Genomic DNA, 26,760 nt, shown 5'->3' with positions numbered 1-26,760 from the left:
TAGAAAGGTCTTAAGGGTCCTTTTACAAAAATTGTGAATTATATGACCCTGGGTCTCTAGCTTCTCCTCTGGGAGGGGGTTAAGGTTTACTATAGTTTATATGGGAAAACACATTTTGCGCATTTATTTGGCCATTTGTAATAGGAAATGAGTCAATTGTGGTCAGAATTATCAGTATGAGAAGGCCATTTAATCCCTATTAACAAATTTTCAATGACTTGACCTCCACAGGGCCTTAGGGGCGGGGTCAAAATGGGTCAAATAGGCTAAAACTTCAAAAAATCTTCTTCATGAAATTCTGGAAATGGTAGAATCAAATACTTTTCATAAATAGAAAGGTCTTAAGGTCCTTTACAAAAATTGTGAATTATATACCCTCGGGTGTCTCACGTTTCCTCCCTGGGAGAGGGGTCAAGTTTACTATAGTTTTATATAGGGAAAACACATTTATGAGCATGTTTTGCTCAATTTTCATTGGAAACGAGGTCAAACCTTGGTTAGAATTATTAGCCTGAGATAGCATTTTAATATCTATCCATATTGGTCCAGCCGACCCCCTTGGGGGACAGAAAGGCGGGGCCAAAAAAAGGTCAAATAGGCTAAAACTTTAAAAATATTCTTTTAAAAATTCTGGAAATGGTATAATCAAATACACTTTATAGATGTAAAGGTCTTAAAGTTTGTTTAGATTTTGTAAATTTATATGACCCTGGGGTCTCTCTGTTTCATTCACTGCATTTTGAAATATTCCGTTTAATAGTCATTCAAATTTTGTGGCTTTTACATGTATGTTTTATTACAACTTGCAAATTTAATGAATATCTATTGAATTATTCCATACCAGTAATCTCTGTATTCTATTATGTTATATAATATATACATATGTTGTTTAAGGGTACATACGATTAGCAGAAGGTTTACTGTTTTATGATATTATTCGGGAGCTGGGGGGGTTCATTCCGTAAAATTCGCGATATTCAATGATTCGCAAAATTTATCAAAATTATGATTTAACATATCAGAGCTTGTCGTGTGAATTAATATACATATAATTCGCGAAAGTAAGCCCACGCAAAAAGATTTTGAAATGACTCACTCAAAGTTAAATCCACTATGTCGGCCCAGATGTGTTAATTGTTTATGGTTTTGCTACATCCTTGGTTTTTGTGAACATTTTATTTGTTCTTTGTGTCTTGACAAAGGGCAGATCACCTCGAAATTTTGTCAATACTTCCACACTGTTAGAATTACTTCTTAGTCCTATATTAACTTATAAAGTAATTAGTATTCTACAGACATACGTTTATAAGGATCAAGTGTTATCAGGAAAACAACCGTTGATACTACTTTTTTTACCCTTAACCATATTTTACATATATTTGCCTAGTAGTATTCGGTATAACTGGTCGATATTATTGTTAATTTGAACTTTATCACAAAAGAAAATTGTATGTTTAGAATTAATGAAAAAGAACAATCTTGACTTTGTTTATTAGTTGCGTGAATGTTCTTGGTTAAGTTCTCGTCTCCATTGACCTAAGATCCTTCGCGCTCAACATAATGGTTATGGGACGACTGTATGCTTGTCAGTATAATGTGACCGGGTCGAGTACGTTGTTAGGTGTTGTCGGTAGGATAGATATGCCAAGAGTACCACTTTTACAAACGAAGACAATAAGAACGTACTGCAGCCTCCCAAAACATTCAGACATCTACATACACAACACATTCTGTACAGAGAAGGTCGTCCTTAAATGACCCTAGCTGTTAGCCTAAGATTTAACGCAAATGATGATTGTTTTGCCCTTGTGGGGAATATTATTTCCAATCCGCATAAAGCCTAATTATCAAACCAACGAATCATATACCAACATGTACATGCGTACAGATAAACTTCACAATGTTGCTAATTGCTACCTAATACATAAATACAAAAACTATGACAAACGTCAGATCATATTTTAATGAGACATTTTAACAATAAAAGCACTAAAAATCTATCAAGCAAATATGACACATTTATATGTTTTTTTTTATTAACGGTAATGCTGATGTATATATAGTTCAATATTCAGGCTTTGCATAATATAACATAATCAGTTGTATTTTAGAGATTCATGAAAATATTGCCATTGTCTAAATCTAGACCGGTAATTAAACAGGAAAATATATTCCTATGTACATGTATGTCCCAAGGCCTAATGTATGTAACAGTCAGACCGGTCAGTCTAATATAGCTCCTAGCTGTCACTGTCATGGTGTACTTACATGTAATACCTGTCATTTATACATGTATGCAATATCTGATCAGTATATATATTTGGCTGGCCAGTGATATACATATACAGAATAGACCATAAACCACCGAACTTTAAAATATTATACTAAGCACCAGTATAATATTTTAAAGTTCGATGGTTTATGTAGTATGGCTTGAAGTTGGTTGTTGGTACATCGTCCGTGAGGTTCACGTCGATGTTGTGTTGTAATTGAAGAAGGACTGCAATGTGGTTTCGACGTTTTTATTTCGTGTGGTACATTTTAACTTACAATATACGTGAAAGTATGGTTACAGAGTAAGCTGTGGTTGGCCCCGAAATGGGACCAGACACAGGGTGTGTCCGCTATCCGTCCCTCTACTCTGTATATGTATATCACTGGCCAGCCAAATATATATACTGATCTGGTGTAAACTTTGGACGAGCTCGGCAATGCAAGGTGTGGTAAAGGGATGATACCAAGACTGTTATACAATATATACAAGGGTTTGATTTTACAAAGATATACATGATTGTTTTTGGGTTTTTCCTTAAGTAAAACTAGATACACCTATTGCACACACTAAATTACCCATTATGAACCAATATTATACACAAAAACTACCTATAAAAGCTTATTTACATACAATAATTATAATAATACACACTAGTAGTCTTCTCAGATAGGAATCACCGGTGTTGTTCGTGGTCTGTAATATCACAGGTTCTGGCTACCAGCTGCTACATTGTCGGTTAATTTGATGGCTACCTGGATGCAGCAACACATATACATATCAAAGTCCAACAAGTCGAAGTTCATGGACGCGTTGCATCAGCATAAAATAATGCATAAGTGTTCACATAGAACGAAGGCCAAGACTCGGCTCACACAGAACCTGCAGACGTCGCCCACCACAGGACCGCCAATCAAAGCCTCGATGCAACCCTTTATGGAAAAACTGTATAACGATTTACACTTGGCTGAATTGGGGTAGTAGTGCCACAATATATCCACCATCGTCAGGGGTTTAAGCTAAAAATATACGTATGTCAGATTTTACTATTTACACCGACTATATTACGCATGAATAAAATTAATAACAATATTACTATTTGCTTGAAATATATGTATACCTAACACGATGTTACAAAATGACGGTTGCATTCCGCCTTAATGGTTGGCGCATTCCAAACATGGTGCGGTTCACTCAACGTGACGACTACACGATTATATAACGTGGCATTGTAAACGTTCAATAGTAGTAAACAATTGACTAACTTGACGTTGATAAATATTGCTATCATAAAATAGTGTTGCTATATTACATATCAATTGAATAGTAAGTACAACATAACATTATGACAGTGACAGCTAGGAGCTATATTAGACTGACCGGTCTGACTGTTACATACATTAGGCCTTGGGACATACATGTACATAGCAATATATCTTCCTGTTTAATTACCGGTCTAGTTTTTGACAATGGCAATATTTTTATGAATCTCTTAAATAAAACTGATTATGTTATAATATTACAGATTTACCTACTTGCGATAAGGCATATATCACTTTTTAACTGAAATATCTGACGGTTTACTCGCAGACATAATTGTAAACGTCATAATAAATATCTATCAACAAGGGCAGATAACTCTGTAATATGCAAATACATGATATACATAAATGAGTTTGATAACAGTATTAACGAATCATAACAAATACATTTGTGTTTGATATTTGATTTGGTAACATTATCCAACATTACCTAAAATAAATAAACAATAAATAAGATGATACTTGATATAATGATTCTAATATGCTACTCGGTAAATTATAACATAATATGTGGAGACAACATCATGATGAACACAGTTTAGTCACTTAATTTCGCCTGCTATTAACCCTAGGATGATACGACTTTTCGATAAAAGATAGATCCGGAACGTATGAAGCAGGTTGTTGTTACAGAAAGATAGCGTTCAAGGTGAATCCTAGTATCAAAGGACTGTAAGGCAAACGCAAAAACCAATATTGTTAAATATGTTAAATAGGAAATCAAGCAATTAAAAAATGACGCTTTTTACTATCCATTGTAGATAATTGATTGTTTTACTTAATTCGGTAGTCGTCAAAACAAGATAAATCTACAATTCTTTGAAAACTTATCACAAGCATTATTTATTAAATTTTATTTATTTTTTCATCATTATACAATGTAGCAGCTAGACGCTATTCCTTATATTGATATCTTAGTATTCAAAGTTAACAGTGCCTTACAGGGAAAATGGTCAAACTTCCAAACTATACATTTATTAAAAAAAATCAAAATTAAACTTCAACGATTTTTGTCTAAGTAATGTACAGAAGAGACAAAAGGTTTTATCTAAGTCAAAAAAAAATTTTTCATGAAAGACGGAAAGTTATTGTTTACGTAGTCATCACGTAATCATTTTGTGTATTTCGAAAAATATTTTCTTTACGTGGGGTAAAATTTTACGTAAGCACGTAAAGAAAAAATAACAAATTTCAACCTGCATAGATAAATATTTCCAATCTGATTAAAATACAGATCCTTATCCGTTAAATAGAGGATCTGACAATATCCCATTGAGGGTCACGTCCAGATGACCTTTATACCACGTGGTCTTCATATCAGATACATTATCTACACTTGTCACGTCAATTAAAACGATATTTCGTCCCAGTATACATATACGATTAGCTTTGTTGTGCTCACTGGGCGAGATAACTATGTGAACCAAAATAAGTCTGACAGCTTTTTCAAACTGTTTCGTCCCCAGAAATTCACTGTCAAAATTTTGCTCGTAGCGATTTGATTGGCTATTTCCAAAGGTCACCTGGACATGACCCCTAATGGGATTTTCTCAGATCCTCTTATCAAACGTAGTGATAATAAGGATCTGTAATTTAATCAGATTGACAATATTTCTTGTTTTACAAAAGAAAAATGTATTGCATGTAAACCTGGGGTGACGTATGTTTTCAAACATCATGTAAAAACGCATTATTATAAGATGAAGATGTAACATTTGTAAAGATTGTTTGTTATAATGACAGTGATAGTGACTCCTTGTTGATATTGATGATGACGAAGTAGACTTGACGTCACTAGTAATATCTAGGGGAAATGATCCTCGGTCCAGGTCGAAGGGAGATATCCGTTGGCGTGATAGCCTGTGGGAAATCGGGGTAGTCACGATGTCGACTGAGGTGGGAACTGAAATTATTAAAAGACATCAAATATTAACACATCACTTAACATTACAATCCTCTGAGTTGATTTTCTCAATATCCAAGGAGTTACTATCACTGTCGTTATATCTACCCCATAGAATATCCATTAGCAAAACTGATGGCATACTGTGTACGACAACAGATGAAACGGTAGTTTGGTCCTTTAATGTACACAAATAGAAATTAAAAGGTTAACTGTGCTGGTTAGCTTTGAAGGTGGGAGCCGCTCTTTTCAAAGAAAGTATATGTAGCCTTGTGTCAGATTTTGTTTATGAACTGCTTTCAGTTTTGCTTTGAAAAAGTCTAGGAGTGGATACAACAACAGTGATAGTTACCCCTGGAGTATCGCGGATGCTGTGTTGGGAACTAAATAAATGTTGAGAAGCAGAATAACGTTTAGATATATTTTACAATGTTAGGGTACTGAGGATTAAAATTGATGTGAAATAGACGTATAAAGATGATATCATCAGCTTATATCATCTTAACAAAGGTAAAGCTTTACACATGTACATCACCCCCCGTATAGTTTTGTACATTTGTTTCTTTCCTAAATATAATGACCTTTTATTAAAATAAATTTGTACTTTTCTTGAAAGAATTTTTTTTCTCATATAAAAATTTATTCAATCATAAAGTAGTCTAACAGCATTTAAATGGAATGAGGTTAATTATAAAAAGTATCAAGATAATGAAATAGATCATTCTATGTTAAATATTATCTGAAAATTAATCATTAACTATATTACACAAAATCAGAGACACCATAATGCATGCACCAAAACAGACATATCTAAAATTAAAAAAGGCGATGATGCCAAAATAAATATATTGGCCGCAGCCTCTTTCCCTCTCTGGGCAGACACTAACCTTCTACTCAGCTTAGTTCCCGCTCTACTCTGTGGGGCATCATCTGAAACAACAGAACGGTCATAAAGGTGTGATAATCGTTACTATCATATTTTTTACTTATCATTAGCAGGTTTCACATCGGCAGAGTTAATAGATAGTATACTATATACGGTGCAGATATTCTTAATGCAAAGATAGCATTGTGTTGGGTAAAAGATGCCTATAGCTTAGTGACTAGACTGGCCACAAAACCCTATGATGTTGATAAAACTTTCAAAACAGAGCTCTTTACTCGATTATTTTCCCCTTAGTTTAAAACTTCAGACATGTAGTAGAGACAAAAAATCAAGCCAAATTTTAGTAATTATTTTTTCAGTATGCTAGAGACTGCTGGCAAGTCTACTCATAAACGTGTAAAACCCATTATTTTGTTTTTAGTATATCCACTTATTTGTATGGTTGAAACTCAGCTTGACCATCAAAAGTTAGAAGAATACATGCATATGAAGGTTAATGATGCATCTTTGTATGCCTGTCAAACAGGGAAGAAAGTTGACAATGAAGAGATTGCAAATGTACCTGAACTATAACTTATGGTTTTGTGTTAGTTTTGTGACTATTCCCAGGCGATAACAAACATTAAATAATCTACCGTACCACAACCTCTAAAGTGCCAAATTGCAAATCGAAAAACAAAAACAAAAACAATAACAAAAAACCCAACACAAACCCCCTCTCCCTCAAAAACACATAATAAACAAAACGGAAAAAATATAGAATTTTTAATGCAGATCATCCCTAAGAGTTAACTAAGCGCTATATTTTTTTTATAATTTAATTACAAACCGGTATCCAAGCAAATATAGCCCTGCAGGTAAGGCGTTAGAAATGCACCTGCTGTCCCTATTGCATGATCATTCGCCCCTGTGAGGTTCTGTCCCCTGGCAGAGACACACCAAAGTCTAGAATAGTGGTAGTTTCTGCTCCTGTTAAGCGCTCAGCATACAGGGAGTGGGACGACTGGTTTCCCCGTTGTCAGTATAATGTGACCGGGTGGGTGTGTTGCTTGGTGTCTTCGGTGGCATGCTTCAGTGATATAGCATTATAAAAAGGGCAATAGTTCCACTATACAAGAAGACACAAAATGAATATACGGCAGTCTCCCAAAACACGCACCTCGCACAACATACACGCAACACACTGCATACATTTGAGAGCGTCCTTACATGACCATAGCTGTTAATAGGGCGTTAATTAATCAAACAAACATGTGATATATATATATATATATATATATATATATACATTTTTAGTAGCTGTTTATTTACTTGATATATGTATATAGATATAAGCGGCTACACATTTAAGTTCATACATACATCCGTGTTATCCCCCTTTAATCGTAATAGTTGTGTATAATTCTCGATTTTCTTAACGGTCCACCATCGTCTATAACAATAGGAAATTTGACACGACCAAATACAGTTAAACCAGTGTAATGAGACACCAAAAGTGACGGACAAAAATGTGACAGATGTCTTAATAGACAGGTTACCTTCCATGCTTTGTTTTAAGATGTTTAAATGCCATAATGGTTTTTGAAGTACTTCAAATGTACGTATATAACTACATTCGCTCAAATTAGATTTTATCCTAGAAAACAGTCATATATAAACCAGTTAATCTTACCTTTGAAAATAGGTAACACATTTACTGGTGTTTTAAAGTTTACAAACAAAATCCCTCCCTCTACACTAATACTCCTTCCCAATCCCATTTATAGAAGTATTTGGCTATGTCTTTATAATATGCTTTATAATATGATATATGACTTTATCTACCTTCTTTCCAGTACTCGAATTCGTCTTTCGGGGGCTTCCTTGGTCTTTCTCTGCAATTAATACAAAAAAAAAACGACTTAAATATTTCGAAATATATTTGATATATTGATTTGATATTGATCTGCAATATTAATCCGTTGGAAAAAACAACCAATATAATATTACATTTACATGTAATTTATTTCATTTTTTTTTTTTGAAATAATATGAATAAATAAGCATTGATGTTTTATTCATGTTTTTATTTCATCTGCGTTTGCAAAAATAAACTGTTTGCAAACTGTGTGAATCCTAACAAATTGGCAAACATACCCGAAGAAATAAAAAAAAATAGTGACATAAATGATTAAATGAGAAACACCTTAACTTTCAGTAGGAGTTTATGTGTGTATTTCTCAGAAAATCATGAAGTTAAAATGATGCGTAAATCTACTTACGGCGTTTCCGGAGTTACTGCACGTTTTCTTGTGCGTCGCCTGGCAAAGAAAAGTTCGATATTAATATTATCTTGTCCAGCCTAAACATGTTAAACTGACGTGTATGGGACAATGGTACATAAAACTTGGGTAGTCCGAATATCTTATTTAAGACAATTAAAAGAAACCTCCACATTAATTGATATTTCTCCTGAAAGTCGGTAACGTTTTCTTATGAATGAAAAACAAATAGCTAAGAAACTTCCTTTGAATTAAGGACTTTCATGAAACTATGATCAAGCAATATTCGTACGCTCTTTCTATCTAGATAGTCGATAGGCTATACAACACCCGCTATATTCTACGGATTAATATCACTGTCATAATATCCACTCATGAATTATGTCATACATGTAGCACAAATGAAGGATTTGTGTTAGACACCAACTAAGCAGGTACTTTGGTCCTATGATATACACCATGATAATTGCTATTTCTGTAAGCTTCAAACAAACCGAAAAGTACTATGTAAATAGTCAGTTATTTTTTCATGGAATGTCTTCAGTTTTAGTATGGAATGTAGACCAGCAGTGGATATAACAACAGTGATAGTAACCCTTGTAGTATCGAAGATTATGATAGGACAGAACTTACTGTTTGCGTCTGCAACAGTCGCGCCCATCGCCCCTACACCAGTTACAGAAATCACATGGATCCGTTCCGCAGCACGATCCTGTCACGCACCACCGCAAACACATATACAACAACAGCCCAAGGAGAATAGTGCCAAGCAGAACACAAATAATGAAAGCGGCCAGACTACCAGGATCGTCGAAGAAGTTGGACTCGGTCGTGGTAGTTGTTGTCGTCGTAGTCGTCGTAGGTGTTGCTTCCCTGAAAATGACGTCGACGAACGTCGTCCCGCTGAGCGGCGTGGCGCCTTTGTCAGTAGCGGTGACGCTGAAGCGGACCATTGTTCCATAATCTAAGTTTCCTAGTGGAGTCGCTGTGAGGTAAACACCGCAGTCTGATCCAATGTTATAGTAGGTTCCGCCGGTGAGATGGGTCGTGGTGGCACTGTGTGTTATTAGAATTAGAGATCGCATTAAAGAAGGCATCGACTAATAGATGTTCTAGACTTTTGTTAGATAAATGAATTTGATGGAAGTTGATTTATTTATTAATATCTATTAACATATTTCAGAATATCGTTGTCCGGTTAATATTACACAAATACCCTTTTGTCTTTAACCTGCAACAACAAAAAGTGGCCTTGGAAGTAAGGCGTTATATTTTGTACTTTATGCCCCATAGCACGATGGTAAAAGGCGACCTTATCTTTCTTCTCATTTTCCTACGTCTACATTGGCACTACCTCAGTTTTAGCAGTTATAGAAGACGTTGTTTTGTGTCCCTGCGAATTTTATCTTTCATGGAATGTGTGTTTGTAATGCATTTAACTGACACATATTTTACTAATGTAATATATATTACGTGCAAGAGAGAAGTAACAGAAATTCAGCTATAGTAATTATCCTTATAATTTTATTTTAATTTTCACTTATTCACCCCTGAACTTTCATAATAGACTGGTCAAGTCTTTGATAAAGAAGAGTTCCAATATGTCTTTAGGGATGAATGCTGAGGTCGTATAATTACCTGCATGTGTACTCAGCGTTAATGCCGGAGTCAGCGTCCGTCGGTAGCAGTGTGCCGATTAGCGCCCCCGGATCCGTGTACTGGTCAACCGTCAATGTGTAACTAGCGCTTCCAAACGTTGGCGCATTGTCGTTAACGTCCTGTAAGAAATTCGTATGTTTATATAAGCCGATATTTTCAAATAAATGGTGAAGAAATTAATAATAATCAGAACATACCAAGGTAAGCATCCAGAGTATAGCATACTGGATTTTCAGTAACCTCCTATTTTCTATTTTTTAGTTTCTTATCGTTAAAGTATATGTATTGCATACATGTACATTGTTCCTCAAAAGTATTTATATTTTTCTTTTCGATAAACCAGATTGTTGTAATGAATTCTCTTATAAAACAAACACCACTGACCTGGCTTATAGAAAAAAATAACGCGCCCTAACATATTAAAGGTGTGTTTAAAACCCGAAAATAATATTTATTTATGATCATTTACAATAACGATACGTTTTAGTCAGTACTAATTCATATAGGCCAACACCCATACGCCAAATTGCATACAGGGAAAGCCATCTTATGAATCTAGCCGTTTATTAAGGTCATGTCAAATCACACCATCAACCACCAATGTTTCAATCTATATACATGTAACAATGTTTATTGTCCTGTATATTGTTCTTTCGCGCGCTTCTGAAATGCAAAATAATAAAACAAAAGCAGAAATGATAATATCATATTTATACTTATATTTTCCTTTTCAACTGAAGATACTTTTTTACATAACCACATGCTCGGAGTACGACTTGATCGGATTTAGAGGTCAACTCAAAATACATAGCTCTAACTCTCCTGAGATCGTCTGAGTTAAATATATTTAAGCATTTTGAAATGATCCCGGAAAAAGTCGAAGCTGGTTTCGGTGTTTATGTCTATAGCGATATTAAAAATGTCTGGTAATAGATTGGTATGTCTACTTGTAAATTGAAATGTCTATCAATACACTAAAATTTCTTTTAATAAATTAACATATCTATTTATAGATTGAAATGTCTATTAATAGATTTAATGCTTATTTATGGATTGGAATGTCTATTAATAGATTGAAATGCCTATTAATGGATTGAAATGTCTATATAAATGCATTGAAATGTCTTGAAATGTCTATTGATAGATTGAAATGTCTATTAATTAATTGAGATATCTTTTTATGTATTGAAATGTCTATTAGAAGGTTGGCTCCGAGGATGACTGACCGCTATTATGATTTCCACGTTGGTTGTACCAGTCTCTCCGGTGGCGTCCGTACAAACCGCGGTCAGTATGACAGTGGAGGCCATAGCACCATTATCTATATCGTAGTCCACGGCGAACCCTATCACTCCCGTTGATGCATCGATGGTGAATCTAGCAATAAATTGGACGAAATTAACACAAAAAATATAAAATCATTTATTTTGCTTTTGGTGCATGCGCAGTCAGAACTTCATTCCATATAGAACATAGTGCTACAGAATTGTTTCGGGATGCAATGAATATTTTTTTTATATATTTATATTTAAGTAAAATTGGATGCTCACACATTTCAATGGTGATAATGGTGTAAAGTAAGTAACTTTTGTAACTGAAGAAAAAATAAACAAAACACCATTTCTTATCGGTGGAGCATCTTTAACTTTAACTATTGTGGCAGACTTACCTCTCGCTGTTGTTAGCTGTACTAAAGGTGAGTGAATACGCTGATATGCCATCGTAATCACTGATGATGAAATTCGGGTTTAGGCTAATACTGCCACTCTGAGGGTAAATAAACATATTTACTGTTAGCTAAAGCGACATCCCTCTTTATTTTCTGCAGGTTAATAAAATTTACTGTACACATTAATTTTACTTCAGAAAATGCATTATTTTGTACATTAATGTTAATTAAGTACAAAGAATTTTTTTATCATTATTTCTTTTAAATATGCAGTAAACATATATAGTTTTTCCACCCAGTGCGTAATATATGTGATTATCACACGATTGTTTTTATTTATTTATTAATAGGTGAACACAATAACTTCACGAAATTTTTCGGTCTCACTTATCTCGTTTTGTATATGAACATACGTCTCCATCAGATGTTAACGTGTCTTCTAGTATAAAAGTAAGAATTTAACCGAGTCTCATTAAGACCAGATTTAGATCAGCTTTGAACTCATGAATAGATAGAACCAGGACAACAATACAATATTTTTTTCAACTCACAGCTCCTTCATTTGTGTTCAACGAGTAGAACGTTTTATCGAAATAGCATGGTTCATTGTCATTTTTGACGTGGACATCCAGCACGAAAGGGCCATTGGTATAATACTGGTCAGATACCATGAAGGTCACGTTGAAATAGATAGTAGTCTCGTAGTCAAAGTTCTGGCCATTACTGAGTGTCACTTGCTGTGCTGTAACATAGTTCATTTTTCATATTGATAAACAATTATGAAAAAAGGTCAACAAGGCGAAAGATAAGCATAGTTAAAATATTACAGCAATCAGAAGTGTGTTTTCAAAAATTGCATGATTTTATTTTATTCATTTTAGATTAAAGTCTCGTAGTCAAATTTTTGGTTGTTACTTAGAGTTACTTGTTAGACTGTAATATAAATCAATTTTCAGCGCATTTTTATTTAAAAAAACGAGCTCAAAGGTCAATAATGCGAAAAAATAAGCATAAACTATTGCTGCAGCAATTAGAATGTGTGTTTTCAAAAGTGCGCGGTATTACATTATTTATTCATATTTCTACAATTAATATTCTAATTTATATGAGAAATCGTGACAGTGTTTTTGAATTTCAGTATTCTTAGACATACTTACTGTTGGTATTGTAAGAAAACAGACTTGCGTATGCGATAGGACTAACTGTCATGGTATATGTGAGCGACGCTCCTGGGTCTGCATCATCAGGTACCAGCGTTATAAGGAGGGTCCCGGAGGCGACGGACTCCAACACGTCGATCGACGTAGGTAGATTAGTGAACACAGGGGCGTTATTGACATCTGGTAAAACAATGTAAATGTACTTTTAATGGTATTTCCAACATTGATTCAGTAAAATAACACTATAAAAATAAAAAGAGTAATACATCAACACAGAGGCATCATTAACATATATGAAAACAGTGTAAATGTACTTTTAATGGTATTTCCAACATTGATTCAGTGATATAACACTATAAAAATAAAAAGAGTAATTAATCATCAACACAGAGGCATCATTAACATCTATGAAAACAGTGTAAATGTACTTTTAATATTATTTTGAAAATGAGATAACGTCAGATAAATTTATATAAATTTATAGATGCTGCCTATATATCACGTACTTGTGAGCAGCACCGTTAAAACCTCCACTGCTGAGATAGTTCCATCGGAGACTTGAATGTAGAGCTTTATACTGGTGTATATCTCGTGTATCAGGTCTCTAGCTGCCGTCACCACACCTGTGCCTAAAAGTAGATAGTTTTCATAGTCACGTGGGATAGCGACATCCAATAAGATTGTCAGCGAACCCGAGAAAAATAATAACATATAATCATTTTTGCCGAGGTCTATATAGACTGGCCACCAGTCTCTGGAATATTTAATACAATCATTAAAATACGGATTGATTTTGTTTGTCTTTGCTACATGTCTTATCTCAAGTAATATACTAGGGGAGATAATCTGGTAAAGACCTCTGCTGAGAAAGTGTAATAAACATGAGCTTAACATGATTTCTTGAGCTGTAGGCGTCTTTAACTAGCCATGATGCCATTTTTCCCAGAGGAACATTTGGAGCTATTAAAGTCTTATCAATAACTTAGGGTCTGGTGGCCAATCTAAGATCCATATCGTGTTTTATATAATTAAATAATGACATATTTCATATCAGCCCATAGAAATGGAAAGTCATCTCTGATAATGTGTTTCGTTAATACTTGTTAGTTTAACAAATATTTGTACTTTCAACTCAATGTGATGTAAATAAAAGAAATCTTTTTACTGTGGCATTATTTCTTCAGAATGCATTTAAAAACGTAAATTATATGGACCATTAAATTTCCTGAAACGGGTAGATGTTTTAAATTGTTGTTTTTTCATAATATAAATTTAAACTGAAAAAAATCGATGTTGTGTAATAGAAACATAGACACAAATTCACAATCAATACCTCCTTTCAAGAAAAGATTAATCTGTAATATAAAAAAATGAAGTTTTGTATTTGCAGAATTGTCTCCCCTTACTGGTAGTATTGATTGCGATATACGTTACTGCCGTTGACCTCTATCTGTGAACGCCGAAAGTGTAATACAATCACGACAAGTATCAGTAGTTCATGATCAAAGACAAGTACTCCGCGGCGTCGCGAATCAAAACGTTTTCTCATTGGAAGGTATGTTTATAAGGTGAGCGGGGCCAAATATTGAAGGGCACGTGGGTTTGGATGTTACAATTTTGTGTTTGTGCCGAAGATGGACGGGGCCTTCATATGTATACATGTATCAGCGAGGACAGGTGATATGTCAACGTAAACAATTACAATATTCTAAGATTGATCAAATTATCGTTGGTGTTATTTTCTTTATTAACAGGTACCTGGCTATTTATTAATTTATCAATATTCATTATCGACAATGTGAATTCAGGAAGGTCAGGAAACTAATGATCTATCCATAAAATCTACCCCATTCATATAATGTACATGTACGACTCATAGTATATTTTGCCTATTATACGGAAAGGTTATAATTTTGTTACATGCATAGGCCTATAACATCTAATCTTAAATTGTAGGCGAATGTTTGTGACACAAGGAAATTAAAACGCGGGATTTGTTTAAATTTCAATACCTCTCAAATTTGACCTGCATATAAATTTACGATTACATAGGTAGGTATTGATTGTGACATGCGTTTTGCGAACGTAACGCCATGCAATTGAATAAAAAATGACTTAATTTCGCGCACAAAAGAATCACGTCACAATGGATAGCCCATCTCAAGAACAGGCAACTCTGTAATATGAAAAGACGATTAAGGGATTGGAATATACCTGCATCGATAGTAAAACTGGTTGTAGAAGGAATTGATGTCATTGTGTACGTCTTGGTAGTATGTCCTAGAGCGTCGGTTGTTGCCACTGTATAAATGCTAGCCCCGTTCAGGGTAGTCGAGGCGTCGTGGGTAGTCGAAGCTGAGGAAGGAAATCATAATTATGGTTTTATGCTTTCATCCTCAATACTCCAGCATTCTATCCAGGACTCAATTTATGTTTCTTTCAGCAGCAAACAATGCACCCTAGATACTTAGGGGTTATTGACGTTATATACACATCTGGACTATCTCATAGTAAAATCAGAGGCAGCTCAGCAGAGAAACTCTGAACCAATCAATCACAGGTCTTAATAGCTTGCAAGCATTTTCTTTGAGGCTTGAGTTACACAGTCAATCACAATGCACCGTTATACGGCTCTTTTCGTGTGCATGAAAGGACTAAATTATGCGTTCTTAATTTCACTATGAGATAGTCCAGGGGTGTATATAACGTTAGTTATAGTAATCCCTGCAGTGTCGAGGATGATATAGCTTTTACACACTATATTCGGGTTTTACGTTTCCATGTGACAAGAGGTATGTATAGACATTTTATCTATTGGAGTTGAGACAGCTTTATTAACATTTCTTCAACATCTTATGGAATTGTTTTCATTGTCTGGTCTACTAAGTGATAAATTCGTTGAAATAGGAGTTCTTACTAAAGTTGCTAATGGAATAAAATAATATAGTTGTTTGCTTGATTTGGAGCAATGGTAAATCAAAGCTAGCTGTATTTTAAGGCAAATATTGATGTTACACGAATTTCACTACATGCCAAGCTAATGCAATGTTAAAAACAATTGCGAAATTGGCACAAAGAATGTTTTCTTTCAATAAATAACATTAACATATATTCAACCCTTTCTAACTGCTCAGAATAGCAGTATTGATTGACGTATGTAATGAATTTTGGCTCAAATAGAGACAATTTATCTTTTTCTGAAAACCACACTTATTCGATTTATTATATATGATCTGTGTTGAAATACAAGACTGCGACGAGTCTGAAGCCTCACCAGGCTTCGATTTATAGAAACAAATGTGAATACTTCTGTTTTCAGTCTTCTCCGTTTATAATTTATGTAACAAATTTGACTTAAATTGTAACTTCGTTTTAGAATTAAGTTTGTGTCGAGACAGCGAAACCGGAAAATATCCGAGAAAAAAGATAATTGAACACATCAACATGTAGTGTACCTGAATTAAACTAAACATATGTGCATCACACACCTGGTAAAGTATTGAAGGTCAATGCATCACCTTCAATGACATCAACACTAAGAGTACCGGTCCCCACTGACCCTCCGGTGTCCGTGCACTCGATATTGACTGTATAGACAGGGTTAGTGGCAAAGACAAATGTCGGGTTGTCCGTGTAAATCCCATACACTGAAAAATGAAATCAAACATTTTTTTTCATATACTGTAAACCAACTGTCTTTCGCGAATATTACTTTCGCGATATTCATTTTAAAACAAGTTCGTGAAGATTAGAAAATCCATTTATTGAAAAATTGAATGGATTTTTGTGATATTTCTAATAAATATAACGTGGAAGGTTACTCGCGGAGATGATTTTTCGCGATTTTATTTGGATCGCAAAACTCGCGAAAATAAATTGATGTGAAAGAAATTTGGTTTACATGTAATGTTACATGGTAAAGACAATTTCTCCATTAATAGGTTTTATTTCGGAACATGTCCACACAAGGGACAGTTTCTTATAGTTTTCAGCGTAATCATGTTAAACATGAGAGGACAAGCTGAATTACACGCTGTCAGTATAATGTGACTGGGTCGGGTGTGCTGATTTGATTTGGTATTTACAGCGGTACACTTCAGTGTGATAGCACTATAATTAGGACAAGAGTTCCACTATCATAAGAAGACAAACATGGATGTACCACAGTCTCCAAAAACTTACATACATTCAAACACGGAACTGCCATTCACGTATAGTCAATAACCAGAATTGTCCCCGTGAGAGATATATCATTATATTTCCACTATTGCAAAGAGACACAACACAAACATACCACAGCCTCCATAAATATACAAACATCCTTACCGCAAACAAGTCCTTAAATGACCCTGATTGTCAAAAATATAATAATATAATAAATAAAACAACTTCCTTATTTATCCGGAGTATCGCGGTTTCAGTATTGACTACTTACGGTTGGTATCGGCGTCTTTTAGTCCGACAAAAGGTCCATTTGCCGGAACAGTACTACTGACGTCACAGACAAATGCGTCATTGTCCGCGTCAGTCGCTGTGATTGTATATATCAGTCTGTTGGCTGTCTCCAACTCGCCGACGGCGATTGAGGTTGGGAGCCCTTGTACGTCCGGAGACTGAATAATAATAAATTAATTAATATTGATTATTTAATTATACATCTAGTCAGAATACAAATGAATGCAACTGCAAAAATCTCAATATAAAACTTGAACTATAAACATACTTTTTTAAGTTGTAGTATTGACCTAGCGCTTTTTGCACTTTGATTGAAGCGGTAATTTATGTACAGCGCTACATTTTGTTAAACTGCATCTCCGGTACTGAACCACTGAACTAAGCTGATTTCCCTGCCATTTTATTCACTCTATCGCCTAAACTTTGATTTCTTCAGGGTGCCGTCATATAGTCATTATTCTTCTTAACATGTGTCACTTAATATATAAATAAATATAAAAAGATTTTGTTTTGGTACGCCCTTGCAGAATATAATATAAAGACATCTGGTTACGCCTGTAGTGATTACTAAGTACTTCCAGGGCGGTATAACACCATTATGAACTACAAACATGAAACTAAAAGCATACTTCATACATTGTATGATTCACCATCAAACACACTTAAAGATTCAATAAGTTTACCTTGCCTCAAAGTTGAAATACATACTTTTGATGTATTTGAAGTGTAAATTTTTCAGTTAAGGATCTCAAATAAAATGGAAATTACTATTTGATAATTAAATTCACTATTGTATGTAACTCGTATGTATAATGCTTTTATGATATGATCTTTTTAAATAGCTATACTTTGTTATCATTTCATATGCAAATATGACATATATCATATTTAAAATGCATTTCGTCTGAGCTTTTCAACATCAATTTGATATAGCGGCCATTTCCATTAAATTTTGCGTCGGTTGACATTGTATTGGCGCCTAACTGAGGCTTTGGTAAAATTGCAATTAACGTAAAAACACATATCGCGTGTTTGAAATAATGGTTGGTTGTTTTTGGTGAACGAATTAAACACATTATATGTAGTATTCTCACTTCAATTCAAGGAAAGATCAATAAGAATAAAAAAAAACAATTAACAAGAGGTCATATAATTATAGTTTTAATTAATTTATCAAGGATTGAGGAAATCAGTCTATCATTATATTACAATGTTTATACCATCCGGATCATATATTATTATATGTATTTTTATATGGACACATTTCTGGCCCTAAAGTTATGATTACCATTTAACTAGTAAATAAGGAGTCTGTACGTGTGAGTTCTATGTTATGCTGTATAATTTTATCTTCTGTGTGGCGCCAGATTTTTATCTTCTCTCTTTATGTCGTTTGGTCTTTGCCATTCCGCTTGTCGTTCGGCGATATTCATTTAAAATCGTTAGTAGTCTTTTGAGACGTCATGATACACATTATGCATTTCATGTCAGAAACTTATTGATGGTGAATGATCCCTGGCGAGACCCAATGAGGGAAATAGAGATAAGATTTGCTATTTATAAAGATCCCAATGTTTTTATGAAGTGTTGTTGCATGTAGGTATCGCCATTAAAAGCGAAAGGCTAATGGATCTGTCCAATGGACGGGACATACCGCGGTCTGTAAAATTGGTAATTTCTGCTCCTCACTAGCGCTCAACATGACGGAATTGGGACGACTGGTTTGTGTCTGTTGTCAGTATAATTTGACTAGTTGAGTGTGTTTTTGATGTCTTAGGCAGCATGCTTAAGTTAGACAGCACTATAAAAAGACACGGCAAACGTATCACAAATATACTGCAGTCTTCCAAACCATACATGCATTCACACCCGCATCGTTGCATGCATGGCAGACATACTTTAATGAGTTTAGTTGTTAATAGGACAATAAGCCTATTCAAGCAACTTACAAAACGAAAGGAAACGGCGAATCCCAGAAAAAGATGTGATTGTGTCCACTAGTGGACGTATTTGTCAGAACAAATTCCAGATGCGTCCTTATTCTGTATTTCTATGTTAAGGAGCTATCTGCCCTTGCTGCAGGTATCAATTGTGACGTCATCAATTTGCGAGTGTAACGTCATACTTACTTTTCATGAAAGAAAACGACGAGGTTAACTGAAGAAATAATGACGCCACAATATATACCTATCCTTGATGGAGGTAGCTTTGTAATATGCAATATAGGAGTGTTTACGATTAAAGGTAAAGAGATATGGAAAATTATTTACCCGAATAGTCAACAGTGCATGTATGAGATATGGATTTAATATACCATAAATTGGATTTTATCATGGCATATCAATTGACACCGATTTAAATGTCTGTTGAATATCTGAGATAGGGTTAAGTGTTATTCGGCAGATTGTATGTTAGCACGGAAAAGCGTTAACGGGACATTATGTAGATTAATTCGGTGAACAGCGTCATATAAAAGCAAGACATGCAACTCATATACGAATGGTCTCGTTGCAAATGAATACATTCGTTGAATTTCTATATAATGATTTTTTTTAATTAGTTTACTTTATCGGTCTTCGTCCGACGTCAGCCCTGTGCCGTCCGGAAACCTATTATTCAGACGACTTTTTTTAGTAACAAGTATGTCTAGGATACTGACTTTGGGACTGTATCATACTGGGATGGTATACAAGATTAATATAATATTTTGGAGACATTCCTCCTTAAAACAAAGGTCGAAACAAGATGAGATCGAAGATTTATATTTGCAATTGCGATGAGAAAAATGATATGGATAAAAGTCAATTAAACCAGCCCAAATCATGGATGGAATATTTTCTTGTAAAATGACGACTATTTTTTGCTACACCACATAAATGTGACCGGGTGGAGCGTGTTGCTTGGTGTCTTCGGCGGCATGTTTCAATGGTATAGCACTATAAAAAGGACAACAGTTCCACTATACAAGAAGACATAACATGAATAAACCGCAGTCTCCCAAAACACTCACCTCGCACAACAAACACGCAACACATCGCATACATGGGAGGCCGTCCTTACATGACCATAGCTGTTAATAGGATGTTAATTAATCAAACAAACAAAAAAACAAATATCAATGCCATCTATGCTCCTAATGACAAGCCATATACTGTATGCTATCACCTTTTAGAGCACGTACGTATTTAGGCATGATATTGAACGTCTTATTGCTTTGCTTACATCCTTTGCTTCACCATCTCAAAGTAAAAAAATATATCGTCGTTTATAATAATTAACACAATTTGTTTAATTATAAGTAAATAATAAGTATACACTATTGAGTATCTTTAATGTTTTGAAGGTGTTTTTAAAGTGATTCCTACGTACCATTTCTTTTAATACTGGAAATATTCGTTGTTGAGAATTTTTCGTTGTTTTTGTAGTTGCTAGTATACCAGGAATATTAAAACAAATAGATTGATTCAATACATTATTCACAGAACCACGAATATTTCAGCCCACGAATGTTCAAGTTCCAAATATAAACGTACATTTGTGTGAGATAGTATTGGAATTAAAAAAAATGATTAATAAAGTTAAATTTAAAATATTAATTTTAATATATTTCCTTCCCTTACCATTTCCTTCCCTTTACCCTTTTTTGTAACGTCTATAAGTAGAGGACTAAGCTGTGATTTTCCTGATGTTCAATCATACTGACCTAAAACGTAACGTGTATTACTAATAAAATGTTTATAATAATATCAAAGAGACACAATTTAAGAAAGCATGACAATTTATATAATTACAAATTGTATACATTGAATATATCTAAACCGAAATTGAATCATATGTTTGCATTATAATGTTGGTAAATTCAAACTTATTTCAAATCATAATCCATTTCAAGGTTAATTGACAGAAATATATTTTATGACAAGAGCATATTGATGAGTTTCCTTTTAAAAATATATTGGTCGATGATTGGAATTTATCGTGTTTTGTTTAGCGATAGTGGAATAACATGCTTAGTTTAACTTAGTAAATTCAGAACGCAGGCACTGCACGTGACTCTACATTCATATCGCAGTTCATACTCATTTATTCAATCGATTGATCATATTTTGTATTAAAACTTAAACCTGACGGACCGTTCGCGTTAGGCCAACGCCAGTTTTCTTCACAAATTTCATAAAAACATTACATTCATTCAAGACTAATAGAAAACGTCTTGAGAGATCTTATAGATTACTGAATATACCAACAGTGTGAATTATATTATTGATCTGTCATACAGCTTAGTTTAATAGTTTGTCGCTTGACACCGATTTGATTTAAATGTTGTTGTTCAGAAAGCATTGAAAGTTTTCCAGATACCGACCGTATGAAAACAAGTATTCATCAAATTAAACCGTATTAGTTTTAACGTTCATTTACTAACTCACTCTGGGTTAAATGTCCTTTAACATATTGGATTTTATCACGAAATTAAGCGAACGGTACATTACATAGCGTGAATGAGACTTTCGTGTATTGACACCTCTAGATTTGACAAATGTGTTATAAATGATTGCCTTATATCATTATAACATCAGAAATATGATGGCATTTTCGTATCCATAAACCCGAGAAAGTGGGTTAGATAAATAAACGTATGACATAGTGTGTTGTTGACGAAATAGTTTTGAAATGTTCTGATTAAAATAGGAAATTACGTACATGGTAATGATGATTTGTTCCATAACCCTTTGGTCAATGATTATACTTAATACATAATTTGTCTTATCGCTGTATGTAAGGTTTTTTATGCATTTATGCCCTATGCGATTCTTAAGTAAACAAAAATTAAAAGTTTCTTGAAAACATCAATTACATAAGAAATTGAATATCAATGGACTAAAATGAGGCTATCAAAACAAACAAATACGAGATTCCCTGCTTTATCTTTGCTACCAATATAACATAATTTAGTTGTTTTGCTGTCTGGTGCAGTGATTGTCAACTAAAGCGTAGTAATTAGGGCGACGGTGGGAAACATCAAAGGACGCACGTGATGAAAATTATTTTTTTGGTGTAATATGTTTCATTTCATTAGAAAATAATATTAACGGTAAGCTAATAACTTTTGCCACTCAACAAACTTATCGAACTTGTTTTACAGTATTTTTTTCAATTGAAAAAATAGTTTCGGTCGTTAACTTTATCGTCAATGTATCATTATCTTTATCATGCATTTACAATAACTGTAAAAATACCAGTGCTATCGACTTTTGGATCATAGAAATATGAAACCGTTGTCAAATAGGCAAGTATAAATGTAACACCTCATCCTTTCATAACATATTTCATGTCAATAAAATTGCTCATATAGTACTGAATATATCATTTCAAAATCAATGAATTCCCTTCATTGAAAGCTACACACTCTTTGCTACATAGTTGTTCAACCTCGCGAGTGCAAAATTTCCCGATTCACTGTTTTGAAATTCTTCCGCGGGGCTTTATGTTCGCGAATGGTATTCATAGTCTTTGACAACATAATTCATACAACTTGCTCTGATGTGTAAAAGCATGATTTTAATAAATTTCGCGAAATATTGGCTTTGGCGAATTTAGATAATTCCTTGAATTTTGCGAAATTAAAACATATATATTAGCATTATACACATTAAACTATTCATTGGATACTAGTTTGAACATGAAATATATATCAATATATCATTTCAATACCTGTATGTCAGCGATATATAGTACGCAGATGTGAGAACGCCACTCCTATCAACATATCCATACGACTTTCTGTGTCGATGAATGAATTGTAGATTGGTCGAGATTTTCTTTATTATTTTGTCTGATTAACGCGTCAATCAAACTTAATTAGCTGTATATTATCAATACACCGTTACAATGATGATATTCTATAAAATATATATTTCAGTATTTCATAAAAGCATGAATATCTCATCGTTAAAATGAGAATATTCTATCTAATATCAATATTTCGTTAAATAAATATGCACATCCTGTTAAAATGACGATATTCTATCAAATATGTATTTCAATATTTCATAAAAACATGAATATCTCACCGTTAAGTTAAAATGATGATATTCTACAATGTATCAAATATGTATTTCAATATTTCATAAAGCATTAATACTCTTCTATTAAAATGATGATATTCTATCAAATATGTATTTCAATATTTTATAAAACATTGATACACTTCTATTAAAATAATGATATTCTATAGAAAATGCACTTCAATTTTTTATTAAAACAGGATTATGTTACTACACATCGATATCAATTTCAATGGTTACTGTTATTTAGCTGCGGGAGACTATAGCTGAAACTTTATGATCATCTGGTTCAAAGGACCAATGTCAGCTTAAGCTATATCCGGCGTCAACAATTCACAAAATTGATCTCGTCTTGAAAATACACTGGTTGATATTTTACCAAATGTGTCTGAAAATATCATTATTGAATGAGGATTTCTAGTCAGCCAAATGCTGCCCGCAAATACCATGATGGAACAGATGAAAAGAAACATGATGGTATGGCATAGTACTGTAATTAAATCGACAATGCAGAAATAATTATTCTCGAAAATTTTCATTAAAGAAAATTTCCAAAATTTATCGCCGTGAAATTAATCAACAATACAGTAAAAATCACAAAAATAAAATAAAATCTTTACTGATGATATTAATAATAAATTGGGTCGATCTATTGATACTACTAGATCGACCCAATATATTATTAATATCATCAGTAAAGATGAATTATCCGCCACTGCAATCTATTCCGTTTTAGTCCGCTAATTATGCATTTAATTTTATAAATAAAAAAAAACTAATTCAAAATGATTTTTATTTTCAATGTCATCCCATTCCGTATCTGATAGTGTAAGCATTCCTTGATAACAAAATGACAGAATATCTCATAAGTTATTCAAGATTTAAGTTATTTTCACTATATAAAGAAGAGGTTGATATCGTGTTAACTAGAAAAAAAATTACCATTTTTGGTGTGAGTGTTACATTCGGGAATACAAAAATGAAACTAAATTTGCAAAAATCATCTTCACATATACATAATTATCAGACTATTGTTGCAAAGGTAATTAAATTATATTTAATCTTCATTCTCGAATTTTAACGGCATCAAACATAGGAAACCTCGAAACGTAGCTGCTAAAATTGCTAGCTCTGTTTGAGCCCCCTTTATGACAACAATGATTAATCGAATTGATTTCCATATTTTAAAAAAAAAATGTTATATTTGTAATGAAATATTAATATAGTCCATTCAAATGTAAGATATATTTTAATAAACTTCACAAAAAGCATACATACAATTATTAGGCTGAAAAGAAGAAGACAATGAATGTAATAAAGATAAAACATGTCAAAGACCGCGGAAATTCAAAAAAATATTAAGTGCATTTAGCAGCTTTCAAAAAAATATTAAAACATACTTACAACGGCATGGCAATTGGAGTCGAAAAGGATTAAAATCGTAGCAAAATATATCCAAAAGCCTCTCATTTTGGGGGAGGAAAGTCATTTCATTAAATACATCTTATCTTCACATTCTGTTTAAGCTTTGATACACGGCTTTAACGATATATGTCCGTTTCAGGGTATACGGGTATACATGAGCAACTGTGTACAACATGAAAACTAATCACCGCTAACGTGAGGAGTTGAGCCTCATAAAGATCGCTTAAATTCTCAACAACAAGCGATTCTCTTTTTTCTGTGAAGAATAGCTCCCCACATTCCGTCAAGGTGAATAGAGGTGCTGTATTAAAAGGGGTATATCCCTCACAATTTCGTATAAAGGGTATTTAACCTGCTAGCTTAACACCGCACACGATAAGAACAGTTTTAATACCAATTAGGAAGCCTTTATCGGATATGTATTTTTTTTTCTCTGATCTATACTCATATGATATTGCATATTCGTCATGATAAAGAATCAATAAGGAGGTGATCTATTTGGTATGAATATTCCAATTAATTTGATTGGCAACCTAACCATGCCTTAATTTATCGATATTCACCACATGAAGTTGACATGCATGAATGACATTTCTTTCCTCGGTCAATAGAGCCGGCGAAAATGTTCTCTTTGTAATTATATGCACTTTTATTACAGAAGTTTGAGTCATGATTAAACCTTTAAATAGTCTAGTATCGTTCATTATATTTTAAGGTCATCTAAATAATACCGAATTTAATTGAATTGCTATTTGTCAAGATTTTTTTTAGCATTCAAATTCATAAAAAAAAATTGTATACTAAGTGTTGAAACGGTTTGTTGGTCAAAATTTTGAATTACAGAAAATGTTTTTCTAGATCCATATTAATATTCGGTGTGTTAAATCTGGTGCATGTAAAGCAATAGTCTAGTCAATGTACGTTTTGACCTCAAACTAATTGCAAGAAACATATCGTTGATTTTACAACTACATTCATATATAAACAAACCACAAAATATCGAAATACAGAATAAATCTTAAATCAAAGTTCATGATCTTTGATAAAAACAAATACACGCAATATTAAACTATCGAACATATAACATGGTTTATCAATCCAAGAGGCCAAGAAACAAGATATTTATTGCACGATTTTTAAGACCGTAAAACGTTCCGATTCGAAACGTTTTACGCCATGTATAACAGACAAACACAGATACACGCACACAAATTAAAAGGAGTTGTCAAAATACGTAAACATGATAATTCAATTAATGTTATTTGGCAATGAATCTACAAATAGGAGTGCATATGCAAGCTTTGAGGTTGTTTTTTTTAACAATCTCCTGTGTAGTTTTAAATATATATTATTAAATGCCACCAATAACAGGTGCGTACATCGTCTGTACAAATGTACGAACGATATGCGATTATGATTGCACATAATTGCGTGGTATCACCCGTCACTTGTATGATAATACAATTTGTGGATGCAAAATAAGCATCAAATATTAAAAGAAAAAATGTTAATTTATTATACGGGCGAAATCATTGGATATCAGACAGATTATGTGATACATATATATGCGGCGACATAAACAGGGTGTCCAATATATAATTTAACATTTATATAACACAATGTTTATACTGTGCATTGGGTAAATTTTGATGGTAGTTTATTTTCCTTAATTTTGAACACCAG

General features: G+C 33.5%; 1 protein-coding gene across 2 annotated transcripts; it reads right to left on the bottom strand.

Annotated features, from left to right (window-relative positions):
- Window positions 1-4,658: 4,658 nt before the first annotated feature.
- LOC138309282 (protocadherin gamma-A10-like) lies at window positions 4,659-25,423 on the bottom strand. Of its 2 annotated transcripts, XR_011206233.1 has the most exons (16): window positions 25,057-25,423; window positions 17,568-17,745; window positions 16,621-16,779; window positions 15,347-15,487; window positions 13,639-13,761; window positions 13,130-13,312; window positions 12,524-12,714; window positions 11,973-12,070; window positions 11,530-11,680; window positions 10,283-10,422; window positions 9,278-9,700; window positions 8,645-8,683; window positions 8,208-8,257; window positions 7,746-7,815; window positions 6,385-6,427; window positions 5,402-5,497 (listed from the first exon to the last, which is right to left on the bottom strand). XR_011206233.1 is itself a non-coding variant. In XM_069250457.1 (15 exons), exons 1-15 carry the CDS (start codon window positions 25,120-25,122, stop codon window positions 5,389-5,391), a joined length of 2,094 nt encoding a protein of 697 aa, XP_069106558.1. In that variant the 5' UTR covers window positions 25,123-25,419; the 3' UTR covers window positions 4,659-5,388. The 2 variants fall into 2 exon arrangements, 1 of the variants encoding a protein (XP_069106558.1); XM_069250457.1 differs by lacking the exon at window positions 7,746-7,815 and having other exon boundaries at window positions 4,659-5,497; window positions 25,057-25,419.
- Window positions 25,424-26,760: the final 1,337 nt, after the last annotated feature.

Source organism: Argopecten irradians, chromosome 15 (assembly GCF_041381155.1).
Source record: "Argopecten irradians isolate NY chromosome 15, Ai_NY, whole genome shotgun sequence".
NCBI classification, from domain to species: Eukaryota; Metazoa; Mollusca; class Bivalvia; order Pectinida; family Pectinidae; genus Argopecten; species Argopecten irradians.
This window is presented reverse-complemented; position numbering and strand designations above follow the sequence as displayed.